This window comes from Bubalus bubalis, chromosome 2 (genome assembly GCF_019923935.1).
Source record: "Bubalus bubalis isolate 160015118507 breed Murrah chromosome 2, NDDB_SH_1, whole genome shotgun sequence".
In the NCBI taxonomy this organism is placed as follows: domain Eukaryota; kingdom Metazoa; phylum Chordata; class Mammalia; order Artiodactyla; family Bovidae; genus Bubalus; species Bubalus bubalis.
The window spans coordinates 136,667,980-136,683,796 of NC_059158.1; the positions used below are offsets into that span (position 1 = coordinate 136,667,980).

Below are 15,817 nucleotides of genomic sequence, written 5' to 3' on the forward strand. Positions count from 1 at the left end.
TGTGTGTGTGTATATATATATATATATATATATATATATGATTTAACAAAACAATTAAATGTCTCTAGCCTAGGCCCCTTTCCCTGTAAGACTAGCCTTAACAAGCTGTCTCTATCTGATCATAGTCCATGGAGAGACTGCTAACACAACAACCAAGTTAGCATTTATTGGTCTGTGGCCTTTCTTAGAGTGGACAGCAGCCCCTCAGCAGGGTATGCCAGGAAGGGGCAAGTTCCCACTCCCCTTCCCAGAGGTCAGCAGCTGGCACATCCCTCACTTTTTTTTTCCACAGACAGCTCATGCTCTCCCAGCACACTAGAGGGAAGTACTGGAATTGGTCTGCAATTTGCTCTTTCAGCACTAGAGTCTATCTACCAATTAGTAGGTGTGACAGTGACAGCCAGCTGAGCAGCAAGCAAAGAATGTTGCTGATGGATCAAAAGGATCCTGTTATTCAGATGCTCTCCTTGCTGGGTCACCTAGCCTGGAAAATGAGCACCAGAAATGCTCTCCTCAGTCTCCTTTCCTTGTGCCCTTTCTTCTGTGCATACTGAGGAGGATATGCCTGCCCCCATGGTCTCTAGCCGTCTATTTGTAGAGACTCACAAGTGCTCTTCATAGAAACTCTGCCAGACTATTCAGTACTGCACTTTAAATATGTACCTTGAACTATAAGTACAAAAGTTTACTTGAAACTGAAAAAATCAGAGCTCTCACAGCCTTTCCAAATAGACATGCAAAGTGTTAGCACTTACCGATGAAGCAGCAAATGCTCTGAAACTGACAGCAAGGATCCCGTCGGACCACTCATGGGACACTAAATCAAACTGTCCATACAGCTGACCCATGGTGACGGACTTAGGATTTAAAACAGTAATCTGAACCTTGTTTTCTTCCATTAACCCCTTAATAGAAAACAATTATTTATTTATTTAAAAGAATACTGTCTTGATTCATGGAAAACATGATGGTGTATGTAGATAATCCTAAAGACTCTAAAGGAAACTATCAGAAGTAAAGAGTTCACTTAACAAGGTTCCAGAGTACAAGGTCATTCATTATCTAAACATTGATTGTATTTTCTAAATAATGTCAATGAAAAACTTAACAATAAAATTTATAAGTACAATTTACAATAGGATTTAAAAACTCATAAGATACTTAGGAATAAATCAGTAAATGTTGGTCAAGATCTATAAACAGTAGTTATTATATGCTTTACAGGTTAGATATTCTTTTCTGTTTTTCCTTACAAACCTTAAAAATATTAACACCATTCTAAACTCACTGGCATTACAAAAACAGGCCTGGGGCTGAATTTGCCCCATGGGCTGAACTTGGATGATTCTCGCTGCAAAACATTATTTGAGTGAAAAATAAATAATTAAAAGATATGGAAATATGTACCATTTTCATGTTGTGAAAAAGTTTATATTGGTAAGTTGACAGTTTCCACTAAAACCTTGAAAACCGTTATGTGGAATTAATAAGAGATATTAATAGACCTAGGGCATAACCTTTTTTATGTTTCTAACTGATAGGTTTTTTAGAAGAGCTTTAGGTTTACAAAAAAATTTAACAGAAAGTACTGTATATATATTCATATATATTCCCTCTACCTCCCACCCCACGCACAGTTTCTCCTATTATTAAAGCCTGGCATTGGTATGGTGCATTATTATGAGTGATGAACTGATACAGATACCTTGTTATTGACCAAATCCCATGGCTTACTAAGCTTTACTCTTTGTATTGGACAGTTCAATGGATTTTGCCAAATACATTATATCATGTATCCACCATTACAACATATACAGAATAGTTTCACTGTGCTCTACTTATTCACAACCATTTTATTTTTCAGTTCGGTTCAGTTCAGTTGCTCAGTCATGTTCGACTCTTCATGACCTCATGGACTACAGCATGTCAGGCCTCTCTGTCCATCACCAACTCCTGAAGTTTACTCAAACTCATGTCTATAGTTGGTGAAGTCATCCAACCATCTCATGCTCTGTCGTCCCCTTCTCCTCCCACCTTCAGCCTTTCCCAGCATCAGGGTCTTTTCAAATGAATCAGTTCTTCACATCAGGTGGCCAAAGTATTGGAGTTTCAGCTTCAGCATCGGTCCTTCTAATGAATATTCAGGACTTATTTCCTTTAGGATGGACTGGTTGGACCTCCTTGCAGTAAAAGGGACTCCCAAGAGTCTTCTCCAACACCACAGTTCAAAAGCATCGATACTTCAGCGCTCAGCTTTCTTTGTAGTCTAATTCTCACATCCATACATGACTACTGGAAAAACCATAGCCTTGACTAGACTAACCTTTGTGGGCAAAGTAATGTCTCTGCTTTTTAATATTTTGTCTAGGTTGGACATAGCTTTTCTTTCAAGAAGAAAGCATCTTTTAATTTCATGGCTGCAGTCACCATCTGCGTGACTTGGAAGCCCAAGAAAATAAAGTCAGCCACTGTTTCCCCATCTATTTGCCATGAAGTGATGGGACTGGATGCCATGATCTTCATTTTCTGAATGTTGAGTTTTAAGCCAACTTTTTCACTCTCCTCTTTCACTTTCATCAAGAGGCTCTTTAGTTCTTCTTCGCTTTCTGCCATAAGGGTAGTGTCATCTGCATATCTGAGGTTATTGATATTTCTTCCAGCAACCTTGATTTCAGCTTGTGCTTCATCCAGCCCAGCATTTTGCATGATGTACTCTGTATAGGGGCGGATTCATGTTGATGTATGGCAAAACCAATACAATATTGTAAAGTAATTAGCCTCTAATTAAAATAAATAAATTTAAATTAAAAAAAAAGAAGTTAAATAAGCAGGGTTACAATATACAGCCTTGACTTACTACTTTCCTGATTTGGAACCAATCTGTTGTTCCATGTCCAGTTCCAACTGTTGCTTCTTGACCTGCTGCATATAGATTTCCCAGGAGGCAGGTCAGGCAGTCCAGTACTCCCATCTCTTGAAGAATTTTCCACAGTTTGTTGTGATCCACATGGTAAAAGACTTTGGTGTAGTCGATGAAGCAGAAGTAGATGCTTTTCTGGAACTCTTGCTCTCTCAATGATGCAACGGATGTTGGCAATTTGATCTCTGGTTCCTCTGCGTTTTCTAAATCCAGCCTGAACTTCTGGAAGTTCACAGTTCATGTACTGTTGAAGCTTGACTCGGAGAATTTTGAGTATTACTTTGCTAGCATGTGAGATGAGTGCAATTGTGCAGTAGTTTGAGCATTCTTTGGCATTGCCTTTCTTTGGGATTAGAATGAAAACTGACCTTTTCCAGTCCTGTGGCCACTGCTGAGTTTTCCAAATTTGCTAGCATATTGAGGGCAGCACTTTCACAGCATCATCTTTTAGGACTTGAAATAGCTCAACTGGAATTCCATCACCTCCACTAGCTTTACTCCTAGTGATGCTTCCTAAGGCCCACTCAACTTCTCGTTTCAGGATGTCTGGCTCTAGGTGAGTGATCACACCACTGTGGTTATCTGGGTCATGAAGATCTTTTTAATATAGTTTTTCTGTGTATTCTTGTCACCTCTTCTTAATATCTTATGCTTCCATACCTTTTCTGTCCTTTATAGTGGTCATCTTTGCATGAAATGTTCTCTTGGTATCTCTAATTTTCTTCAAGAGATCTCTAATCTTTCCCATTTTATTGTTTTCCTCTATTTCTTTGCATTGATATTTGAGGAAGGCTTTCTTATCTCTCCTTGCTATTCTTTGGAATTCTTCATTAAGATGGGTCTATCTTTCCTTTTCTCCTTTGCCTTTTGCTTCTATTCTTTTCTCAGCTATTTGTAAGGCCTCCACAGACAACCATTTTGCCATTTTCCGTTTCTTTTTCTTGGGTCTTGACCATTGCCTCCTGTACAATGTCATGAACCTACATCCATAGTTCTTCAGGCACTTTATCTATCAGATCTAATCCCTTGAATCTATCTGTCACTTCCACTGTATAATCACAAGGGATTTGGTTTAGGTCATACCTGAATGTAACAACATGCTAAGTTCAACTCTCCCACAGTGCTTTCTGCCCACCAGCAGTGGAGCTTGGGGCATGAAATACCAAACTGAAGAAAAGATATGGGAATAATAATACGAAGCAGTAAAATAAACTCAAGGTCATTGCTTTCTTCTTTGTTCCCAGGAAGGGAATAACAATATGTCATCCTTAACTCAGAAGCATGGGAAAGCTCTATTAGAATATCTCAGTCAGGACAAAGTTGCTGCCATCAAAGAAAGATTTTTGTCCCAAATGCAGCAGAGCTAGTGTGAAGCTGCATGTTGTAGGCAGTGACTATGAAGCCCCATTTACCTTACCATAATGTCACTCTTAGAATTTCCTGGTAATGAGTCACTTTGAGGCTTTATATAGTACCAGAATACATGGTCATAACCTTCACCTTTTTATATCTTTTAGTGGCACCACGTTTGGCTTTTAGAGATTTATTTTTTATAGCAAAATAATTAGTTCATATAATAATAAAAAAACAAAGGAGGAAGAATGCAAACAAAAACTCAGCAAAAGAAGGCAAGATGGATAAAGGGAAAGGAAGGGAGGCGAAGCAAGGAAAGCACACGTAAGGATAAAAGCACAGAGGGAAAGATGACAGAAATAAGTACACATCAGTTTGATAATAAATACAAATGAATCTAAATTCCCCAATGAGAAGATAAAGGCCATCAAATGGAGAAAATAAAAGTCAAACTATTTACTCCCCATAAAAAAGTAAATCACAGTGAGAGTCAGAGTCACAATTACAGGCATGGGCAAACATGTATCCAGGGGAAAAGCGGGGGTTGCAATACTGCAATTAGACACAGGGGATCCATGGCAAATAATACAAGTACACAATATTACACTGGCTGAAGGGGGAGGCTCCACAATGAAGGTATAATGATACAAAGCCCATTTGGCTACAAACATTGACATATATGTGGCAAAAATTATTTGAAATACAAAGATAAGTAGACACAAATGCAGTATTAGTTGGAGAATTTAAAACAGCCTTACTCTTTTAGCATATCAAAGTAGATCAAACTGAGTCAAATAGGACAGTAATTTTGAATAATATAATTATCTTTATTTACTATGCTTATATACATATTATATTATGCATACACACAACACACACACAATACCACTAACAGACAGCACTAGAGGAAGTTTGCATTGAATTTGAATTTGAACACCAAAAAAATAAAATACACTCTCCTATGAAATTATAAAATACTCTATGAAAGTATACGGTTTTTTTCACATTTTCAGACTTTTTTATACAATGAACATGTTACCTTTATAATTAAACTTTTTAAAAAGGAACCAAAGGCTTTGAGGCAAATCTGTGGCATATTCTTTATATGCTGAACTTCTTACTTGAATCATATTACTTTTCTATTTCTCTGTATTTTGATAATTTTAAGTTGCTGCATTAAAGTATCCTTTTAAGTGACCATACATTCTACCCTACACAAAGCTGATTATTGGTAAATTAATGGATTAATACCACACTTACCTTTTCACATAGGTCATTTAATGCTCCAGCTAAGACGCGATATGCACTGGTTTTTCCTCCAAATGGTTCTCCAACAATCATAAAGCCATGACGCACAATCATCATTTCATATATCTGAAGAATCTTCTCAGAAAAGAATCTGGTCATTTGCAAATTCATGGAGTCACAGTTGTCTTTGATAGCTCCCAGCAAATCGTTGTAATCTGGTTTTGGTAATTTCACCCCAGGAAACAAATCTGAAGTAATACCCTGATGATAGATGATTCAGATGTTAATATTAACATTACATAGCTATAAACTCTCATATTATCTTTCTATATATGTTTGTATGTATATGTGTACATCTATACACATATGTATATGTTTATAAACTTGATAAAATTTCTCACATCTTCATATTTAATACTGATGAAAATAGAGCCATTAAATAATAGCTCAGTATTTTTAACAGCTTCATAGAGGTATGACTTGGAGAAGGCAATGGCACCCCACTCCAGTACTCTTGCCTGGAGAATCCCATGGATGGAGGAGCCTGGTAAGCTGCAGTCCATGGGGTTGCTAAGAGTCAGACATGACTGAGCGACTTCACTTTGACTTTTCACTTTCATGCACTGGAGAAGGAAATGGTAACCCACTCCAGTGTTCTTGCCTGGAGAATCCCAGGGACGGGCGAGCCTGGTGGGCTGCCGTCTATGGGATCACACAGAGTCGGACATGACTGAAGTGACTTAGCAGCAGCAGCAGCAGAGGAGGTATGACTGACATACAATGAACTGCTTATATTTAAAGGGCATAATTTGATAAGTGAAACCACCAACTCAATGAAGATAATCAACATATCAACCATCGCCACAAGTTTCCTTATGATCTTTTGTAATCCTCCTCTTTCCTCTCCTTCACACCTACCTCCATCCCCAATCGACACACACTAATTTGCTTTCTGTTTCTATTTTTATTTTCATTGCCTAGACTTTAATATGGATGAAATTACACATTATGTGTACTACTTTTTTAAATCTGTCTTCTTTCACTCAGCATAAAGATTTGAAATCTCAAACATGTCACTGCATATATCAATAGTTCATTGCATTGAAGTCGTCCACCATACTGAGGTGCCGGTTTTTAAATCCATTTTCCTGCTGATGGACATTTTCATTGTTTTTAGTTTTGGAAATAAATAAAGATGCCATAAACACATACACACAAGTCTTTGCATGGACAAATGCTTTCATTTCTCTCAAGTGAATACTGAGAAGTGGAATACTTGGATAGTACACTCAGATGGTAAAGAATCTGCCTGCAATGCAGGAGACCTGGGTTCAATCCCTGGGCCAAGAAGATCCCCCAGAGAAGGGAATGGCAACCCACTCTACTATTTTTGCCTGGAAAATTCCATGGACAGAGGAGCCTGGTGGGCTATAGTCCATGGCGTCGCAAAGAGTCAGTCACTACTGAATGACTAATACAACGCGACTAATACAATACAACATTGGCAGGTATGTGTATAACATTTGAAGAAATGGTCTGCTTTCCAAAATGGTTGTCCTATTTTAAATTCCCCTCAGCAGTGTGAGTTTCAATATTTGGTATAATCAGTATTTTTAATAAGTGTGTAACAGTATCTTGTTATGGCTTCAATTTGCATTTGCTAAAGAGTAACACTTTTGCGTTACTTTTGTGCCCTATGTAAGTCTTCTTTAGTGAAATGTTGGTTCAAATCTTTTGTTGTTGTTGTTCTTTAGTCACCAAGTCATGTCCAACTCTTCATGACCCCAATGACTGCAGCACACCAGGTATCCCTGTCCTTCACCATCTCCTGGAGTTTGCTCAGTCTCAAATCTTTTGCCTATTTTAATTGATTTATTTTCTTCATGGTGAGTTTTGACCATTTGTTAAGCATTCTACTTACAAGTGCTTCACCATACATCTAATAGGCAAGTGTTTTTTATACCTCTAACTTGTCTTTCATTCTCCTACAGTGTATTTCAAAGAGCAAACTTTTTAATTCTGATGAGCCTATTTTATCAATTTATTGTTTCATGCATTGTGCTTTTGGTGGTGTATTCAAGAGATTTTTGCCTAACCCAAATTCACAAGGGATTTTTCCTGTTTTCTTCTTCAGATGTTGTGGTTTTACATATTTTTCAGTTAAAAAGTTAAAAGATGAACATTATCTGATTTCAAGGCTTATTATAAAACAGTATCTACTAGCATAAAAATAGACAAAATATAACAATGGAATAGAAGAGGGAGACCAGATATAGATCCAGACACATATGAAAACTCATTCTCAAGCAAAAACAATCCAGTAAAGATTAAAAAAAAATAGTCTTTGAACAAAGTATGCCAGGCTACCTGGATTTATCAAAATAATGAACTTGAATCCATACCTCATAACATATATAAAAATTAGTTTAACAGGATTTTAATCAGTGTAGTGGGTAGTATGTTAATCCTTTTAGTGTTCCTCAAAAATTTATGTCAGAATGTCACCTTATCTGGAAATAAGATCTTTGCAGATGTAATTAGATCAGATGAGATCCTACTGGACCCTAACTCCAATGACTGGTATTTATACAACACAAAGGAGAGGAAGATGCAAACTCAAACACACCTGGGAAACAAGGCCATTCTAGTGATGGGGACAGAAGCTGAAGCCACCAGGGAACCACCAATGACAAGCCAAGGAACATCAAAGATCGTCAGTAGCCAACAGAAGCTAAGAAAAAGCAAGGAAGGGTCCTTTCCTAAAGAATCTTTACCTTTTTTCAGAGGTAACCAACAGCTTATTTCAGACTTTTATCCTCCAGAACTGTGAGAAAATAAATTTCTGTTGTTTTAAGCCACCAAGTTTGTGATGCTCTGTTACAGAAGCTTTAGAAAAATCATATAATCACATAATATAGGATTGGAAAGAATTATAATTCCACATATAGTTTATATGAAAATATAAAGTCACTTTCAAGGTCTAAGAAACATGCCTTTATAAACCACTAAGGCTATTTCGTAAGCATTATAGCAACTTAGGGCTTCCCTGGTGGTTCAGTTGGTAAAGAATCTGCCTGCAATGTGGGAGACCTGGGTTTGATTCCTGGGTTGGGAAGATTCCCCTGGAGAAGGGAATGGCAACCCACTCCAGTATTCTGGCCTGGAAAATTCATGTCTGGGGAATTCATGTCTGGCCTGGAGACCCTAGTCCATGGGGTTGCAAAGAGTCAGACACAACTGAGCAACATTCATTTCACTTCACAGCAACCTATGTGAGAAATTCAACTATTCTTTTCACTCTGAAGGTGAAAGTGAAAATTCAGAAGAGCTTAACATGAAAGCATGCATTCGAGTTATACCTTAGAATTGACAAACTTTCAGTTTAACCACTCTTAAATTTAATTCTTTAAACGCTGTTACAGAGAAACCGACTCCACTTCAGAGCAGTAAGTTTCCTTTGGGCAAAGGAGAGACAAAGACAATGCAGTAGGATGTAGCCTGGCTAAGTGGCTGCAATTCTCTTTCTGTTATATACTGGCCAAGACCCCAAGTAACTTATCAACTCTGGACTTCGGTTACACCATCTGTAACATGGAGATAATGATAGCTCGTGTCCTACTGGGGGCTTGTTAGTCATTCAGTAGTGTGCAACTCTTTGTGACCCTATGGACTGTATCTCGCCAGGCTCCTCTGTCCAGGGGATTCTCCAGGCAAGAATACTGGAGTGGGTTCAGTTCAGTTGCTCAGTCATGTCTGACTCCTTGCAACACCATGAACCAGCACGCCAGGCCTCCCCATCCATCACTAACTCCTGGAGTCCACCCAAACCCATGTCCATCGAGTCGGTGATGCCATCCAACCATCTCAACCTCTGTCGTCCCCTTCTCCTCCTGCCCTCCATTTTTCCCAGCATCAGGGTCTTTTCAAATGAGTCAGCTCTTCATCAGGTGGTGAAAGTACTGGAGTTTCAGCTTCAACATCAGTCCTTCCAATGAACACCCGGGACTGATCTTTTAGGATGGACTGGTTGGATCTCTTTGCAGTCCAAGGAACTCTCAAGAGTCTTCTCCAACATTACAGTTCAAAAGCATCAATTCTTCAGTGCTCAGCTTTCTTTATAGTCCAACTCTCACATCCATACATGACTACTGGAAAAACCATAGCCTTGACTAGACAGACCTTTGTTGACAAACAAATGTCTCTGCTTTTTAATATGCTGTCTAGGTTGGTCATAACTTTCCTTCCAATCAGTAAGCATCTTTTAATTTCATGGCTGCAATCACCATCCTCGGTGATTCTGGAGCCCCCCAAAATAAAGTCAGCCACTGTTTCCATTGTTTCCTCATCTATTTGTCATGAAGTGTTGGGATTCCCTGGTAGCTCAGATGGTAAAGCATCTGTCTGCAATGCAGGAGACCCAGGTTTGATCCCCAGGTTGGGAAGATACCCCGGAGAAGGAAATGGCAACCCACTCCAGTATTCTTGCCTAGAAAATTCCACGGATGGAGGAGCCTGGTGGGCTACAGTCCATGGGGTCGCAAAGAGTCGGACATGACTGAGTGACTTCACTTCACTTTGAAGGAACCAGATGCCATGATCTTAGTTTTCTGAATGTTGAGCTTTAAGCCAACTTTTTCCCTCTCCTCTTTCACATTCATCAACAGGCTCTTTAGTTCTTCTTCACTTTCTGCCATAAGGGTGGTGTCATCTGCATATCTGAGGTTATTGATATTTCTCCCAGCCATCTTGATTCCAGCTTGTGCTTTCTCCAGCCCAGTGTTTCTCATGATGTACTCTGCATATAAGTTAATAAGCAGGGTGACAATATACAGCCTTGACATACTCCTTTTCCTGTTTGGAACCAGTCTGTTGTTCCATGTCCAATTCTAACTGTTGCTTCCTGACCTGCATACAGGTTTCTCAAGAGGCAGGTCAGGTGGTCTGGTATTCCCATCTCTTTCAGAATTTTCCACAGTTTATTGTTATCCACACAGTCAAAGGCTTTGGGAAAGTCAATAAAGCAGAAATAGATGTTTATCTGGAACTCTCTTGCTTTTTTGATGACCCAGCAGATGTTGGCACTTTGATCTCTGGTTCCTCTGCCTTTTCTAAAACCATCTTGTACATCTGGAAGTTCATGGTTCATATATTGCTAAAGCCTTGCTTGGTAGCCATGCCCTTCTCCAGGGGATCTTACTGACCAAGGAATCAAAACAAGATCTCCTACATCACAGGCAGATTCTTTATTATCTGAGCCACCAGTGCTTAGGAGTAATTATTCATAAAACTCTTAGAACAGTGTCAGGTCCATTGTAAATGCATACTGTTTGCTAAGTAAGCAAAAATATCTTCTCAGATTGTTCAAATTATTTATGGTTAACCTTAAAGAAGCAGACAATTCCAGATCATATCTGGTAGCTAGTGGGTCTCAATCAAGACCAGTTCCTTTCACCAGTTACTCTCTGCCAGGTAGAGAGTTGGGAATACATGGAGTTGTCTTCTGGTTGTATTACTGTGAAAGTCCAGAGACACTGGGGGGACCAGGGATGCCAAGAGTTTGTAGCATATGGGACAGTCTCTCACAACAGGGAACTGTCCTATTTGAAAATGCCAGTTATGCTCCATTTGTGAAATATTGCTCAAGAAATATTTGCTGAATGAATACACAGCTATAGGAGGATACATCTAAATGAGATATACCTCTACTTCATAAAAATAAATAGAGCTTTACTTATGTTTATTCCTGGAAAATCTGTACAGTGTACTAGTACCAAAGAAACTGAGGGAAATTTTTAACAAGAAATTTTGAACCAATTCCCTGAAAATTTGATCTATAAAATATTTGCACCATCAATTCTAAATACTAACGAGAGCTTCTTCCAGAATGATGAGACATTGTTCCTATGGATATAAGGGCCCTGGGGCGCACCACAGTGGCAGTGTCACTTCTCTCCTCCCTACGCGAGCCTTCTGGTCTCAGTCTCTACACATCGGAAGCTAACTGTCCATACCTCAAGGCAGCGCAAGACGGAGTAACTCTACCATGTATCAGCAGCCCGCTCACTACCCACCACCCCCAGGCACTTCTACTGAGAATGGGAAAAGAAAAACAGTGACATCACATGGCAATACAGGAACTTTAACCAGCACTCTATAATTCTATACAATTACTTATAATCTAATTTTTAAAATATAACAATATTCTTAAACCTAGTTCTTAAATTATCCTGAAAAGAAAACAATTTCATAAAAGACACTACACTTTTTTGAAGAAATTAAGCTTATTTTTTACTTCTTTGATCATTAATTTTGACAAACATTTGCAAAGTATCCCTCTGTGTAAGGGATTCAGTGGTGTGTTTAACCAATTACTTTCCTCCATGGAGTCTATTTCCTAGTGAGATTTATAAGCAAACTTTCTGTGACTTTTGGATGCTTATTATATTCTGCAGTAGAAAAAAAGTACTACTTAAAAAAATCCCAAGTTGTTAAAAGTTACTTGTAACAACAAAGCTAGCTAAAAACATTTCAAATAAAACATGGAATGACCTATGTTTCTCTGTTTTCTACACTGGAAGTTTCTCAACGGGACTTGAAAACTTGGACACTTGATAAATACATTATTAGAAGAGTTTTGATACATTAGAGTAAGAAATGTTCTTACCTCAAAGAGTGGTAAATCGTGAGATAAAAATTTCGGCAAATTTACATCAATAATAGATCTAAGCAGCAGAATTTCTTCATTTTCATTTGGATATTTCAGCTGAAAGAAAATATAGCCATGATGACATCTGCATCTGTTAACCACACTCCATGCATGTTCATACACACAAGCACCCAGGCCCCACAGGGCATTCAAACCCATGCAAAGATGTTATTTATTTTCATTTCACTGGGCTGTTATTAATTTTAGAAACTGATGATTATACTTGTTGAATTTTATACTAGTTTATAATGAAATTTGAAGTTTAACTAACTGCCTTTTCACAGATGCTCTGGGTAAAAAGCTATTGGTCATGATTTTCAAAGAGTTTAGGAGTTGCCATTGCTTCTATCCTGAGTAAGACCTTGCTTGTCCTATGCATTCAAAACCAGCAGTCAGTTGATAAAGTGTAAATAATCATTAAAAATGGGGAGCCATTAAAAGATTTAAAGTTAAAACATATAAATATTCACTCATTTGCCCATATTTTGGTGCCAAGGCTTTTTCTCTGAGGGTGGAGTACTGCACAATTTTTCTTGTACAAAACAAAACCAAAAACAATCAATAATGAGTCATCACTCTAGTTTTTTTGTTTTGTTGTTTCTGTTTTTTAAAGATAATCATTCTCTTCAAAGATACTTAGGAGACAATCTAAATGTAGCATCCTCATGAATAGTTCTTTTTCAGTCTTACTTTTCTTATCCACACCTAATTCCAAGTAAACTTTTTAGCATTTCATCTTTACTCAGTCTTTCTTAAACAAGGAACTCAGTTTTCATAAAAACAAACCTCTTCTTTTCATGCTTATATACCATCAGTTTCATTGACAATTAATTAAAGGACACAACAACAATAACATTACCAACTAGCTTCAGAAAGTTTTGGGAACAAGCCACCTGACCATAAGTGGGAAGGCAGGGTGGCATGCCACCTTTTGATTGCACACTTGGTACTAGCCCGCTTGAGTGTGTTCCCCTGGCAGAGTGGAGAGGGCTGGTTAATGCACTGTCACTTGAGTGGAGGGTGCTTTGGAAAATATATATTAAATTCCAAAACACCTGTGGTAAACCCAGGGTTTACTAAAAACCTGGCTGAACTCAATTTGTTGCTCACGCCCATAAAATGATTCATGTAATTCACAAAAAAATCTGAACTCAGAAATGTTTCTCTCAACTTCTATACTTCATTCAAAATTTCACACCAAAGCTATTCCCGCCATCATCAGCTTAGGTTTCCAGAGCCCTCATCCTGTTCTCTGGAATCTTTCTAGTAAATTCCATGCTTCTACTTAACTGGCTTTAACTTTACAAAGTCAGTGATGCCTGGCAGGTAAGTCCTGTTGTCTCTGAATTACCAGAGCTCCCAAACCTGAAGCTGACTCTGCTAATATGGACTTTGTGCATCAACCTAACCACACATCAATTATGAAGTGTCAGAAGTCTGTTTTGTCGAAAGGCTATCATCTTAAAACAAACATTTAAATTGTTTCCTGATAAAATAGAAACAAACTTCAAACTATTCAAGCCAACACATTCAACAATTCTAAATTAGCTTTTGACAAAGAATGATAGGATTCATTTGCAGAATTCATTTGCTGCATAACTTTAATAGTTCAATTCCACAGTCAAGATGTCAGTGATGACATACAGTAGGACAAAGCATTATCCTTCCCATTATCTGACCACAATGCAATCATGACACTTCAGGTTAATACAAATTGTTGCTTCTAGTTGCATTTGTTTATTACTAAAAATAATGACTTGAAGTCATGTTAGACAAATGTGAAATAGAATATCACTACTATATATCAGAATTATTGGTAACATCATGTAGAAGGCAAAAATGCATGCCATTATTTTTAATCACACAGGATATATTTTAAAATCTCCCAGTCATGAACATGAAAATTTTTATAAGCTACAAGGTCAAAGTTTGCCTTTTGCTGTTAATTAATCCCATGTACAGAGGAGCCTGGCAGGCTACAGTCCATAGGGTCTCAAAGAGTTGGACACGACCGAAGCCACTTAGCACACATGGCCTATCTTGCTTACTTTCATAAAGAAAAAAGAACAGTTATATTTTATGTTTCTACAAAATACTTCCAATGAAAAGTTACCCAAATCTTAAAATATTTGGCCTTTTTATCAATATAATTATGATTCATACCATCTTAAAATGCACACATTATACTGCAAATCCATTATAGGTGGTATGAGTGTGTGCATGCTCAGTCATGTCTGACCCTTTGCAACCCCCTGGACTCCAGCCCACCAGGCTCCTTCCTCCGTCCATGGAATTTTCCAGGAAAGAATACTAAAGTAGAATGCCATTTCCTACTCCAGGGGATCTTCCTGACCCAGAGATAGAGCTTGCATCTCTTGTGTCTCCTGCCTTGGCAGGTGGATTTTTTACCATTGCACCTTGCAAATCCATTACTGCTAGTCCATAGTTATTAAATAACTATTAATAAATAAATGTCTAGGAATTTTGTATGTTTGTATTAATTATACATACATTGTTTCTTTTAAAGTTACATATGTTCACATAGACTAAATGCTTTCAAAGTATTTCTCAGCAGCAACGAATTTTATTCCTCAGTAGTACTCAGTTTCATATAATTAAAACTGTGGGATGGAACTCAAATCACTAATCACATGGCTGCTGCTGCTGCTGCTGCTAAGTTGCTTCAGTTGTGTCTGACTCTGTGCGACCCCATAAATGGCAGCCCACCAGGCTCCCCCGTCCCTCGGATTCTACAGGCAAGAACACTGGAGTGGGTTGCCATTTCCTTCTCCAATGCATGAAAGTGAAAAGTGAAAGGGAAGTCAGTCATGGCCGACTCTTCTCGACCCTGTGGACAGCAGCCCACCAGGCTCCTCCCTCCATGGGATTTTCCAGGCAAGAGTACTGGAGTGGGTTGCCATTGCCTTCTCCAAATCACATGGCTAAGGTTTTACAAATCATAAAATGTCCTTTTTCATGTATGCACATGATGAATTATTTTAATACAGTAGGGAACTTTTTTTCCAGTTGATGGAACCAATCAGTTATTGGAGCTCTGTAAAGACACATGGTCCTGAGATTTACAAACAGGAAATGAATGAGTAAGAAGTGGCAAAACCAATACAATATTGTAAAGTTAAAAAATAAAATAAAATAAATAAATAAAAAAAGAAGTTACTTGAGTGTTCTACCTTTAGATTGCCGGCAGCGGTAAGCACTGACTTCACAGCCCTCATTCCGTAGTCATAGTGATGCTGTGACGACAACTGCTCTGAGCACAGGCGATACGTGGCCACGATCTTCACTGACAGCGGCCGAGCGGTGACGAAGCCGCAGGAGTACAGGACGATTTCAGCAATCATAGCGTAGTCAGGCACCATCATTGCTACTGTCCGAAAGAGCGCCTATGGGAGTGGAGAAAAGGTGCTTTACAAACAGGCCATCAGGAAGCTAGCTCGGCTCGTTATCGCATGCTACAGTGTTATAGCGTTTTTGTAATACTGGTGTTATAATATCCATATCCTATAGGTAAAACATTTTAAAATGTGACTTCTTATTATTGTTATATAATGAAGAAACCATTAACTTTT

At 38.3% G+C, this 15,817-nt stretch overlaps 1 protein-coding gene across 1 annotated transcript in view; it reads right to left on the minus strand.

Moving 5' to 3' along the window:
* The window catches only part of DNAH7 (dynein axonemal heavy chain 7), a 271,936-nt gene that overhangs the window by 137,099 nt on the left and 119,020 nt on the right, over positions 1-15,817 (minus strand). The window contains exons 28-31 of the mRNA XM_006078127.4: positions 15,419-15,631; positions 12,186-12,284; positions 5,534-5,782; positions 756-905 (exon numbers count right to left, since the gene is read on the minus strand). Of these exons, the coding sequence (XP_006078189.4) occupies positions 756-905; positions 5,534-5,782; positions 12,186-12,284; positions 15,419-15,631 (711 nt within the window). The remainder of the gene's footprint in view (positions 1-755; positions 906-5,533; positions 5,783-12,185; positions 12,285-15,418; positions 15,632-15,817) is intronic.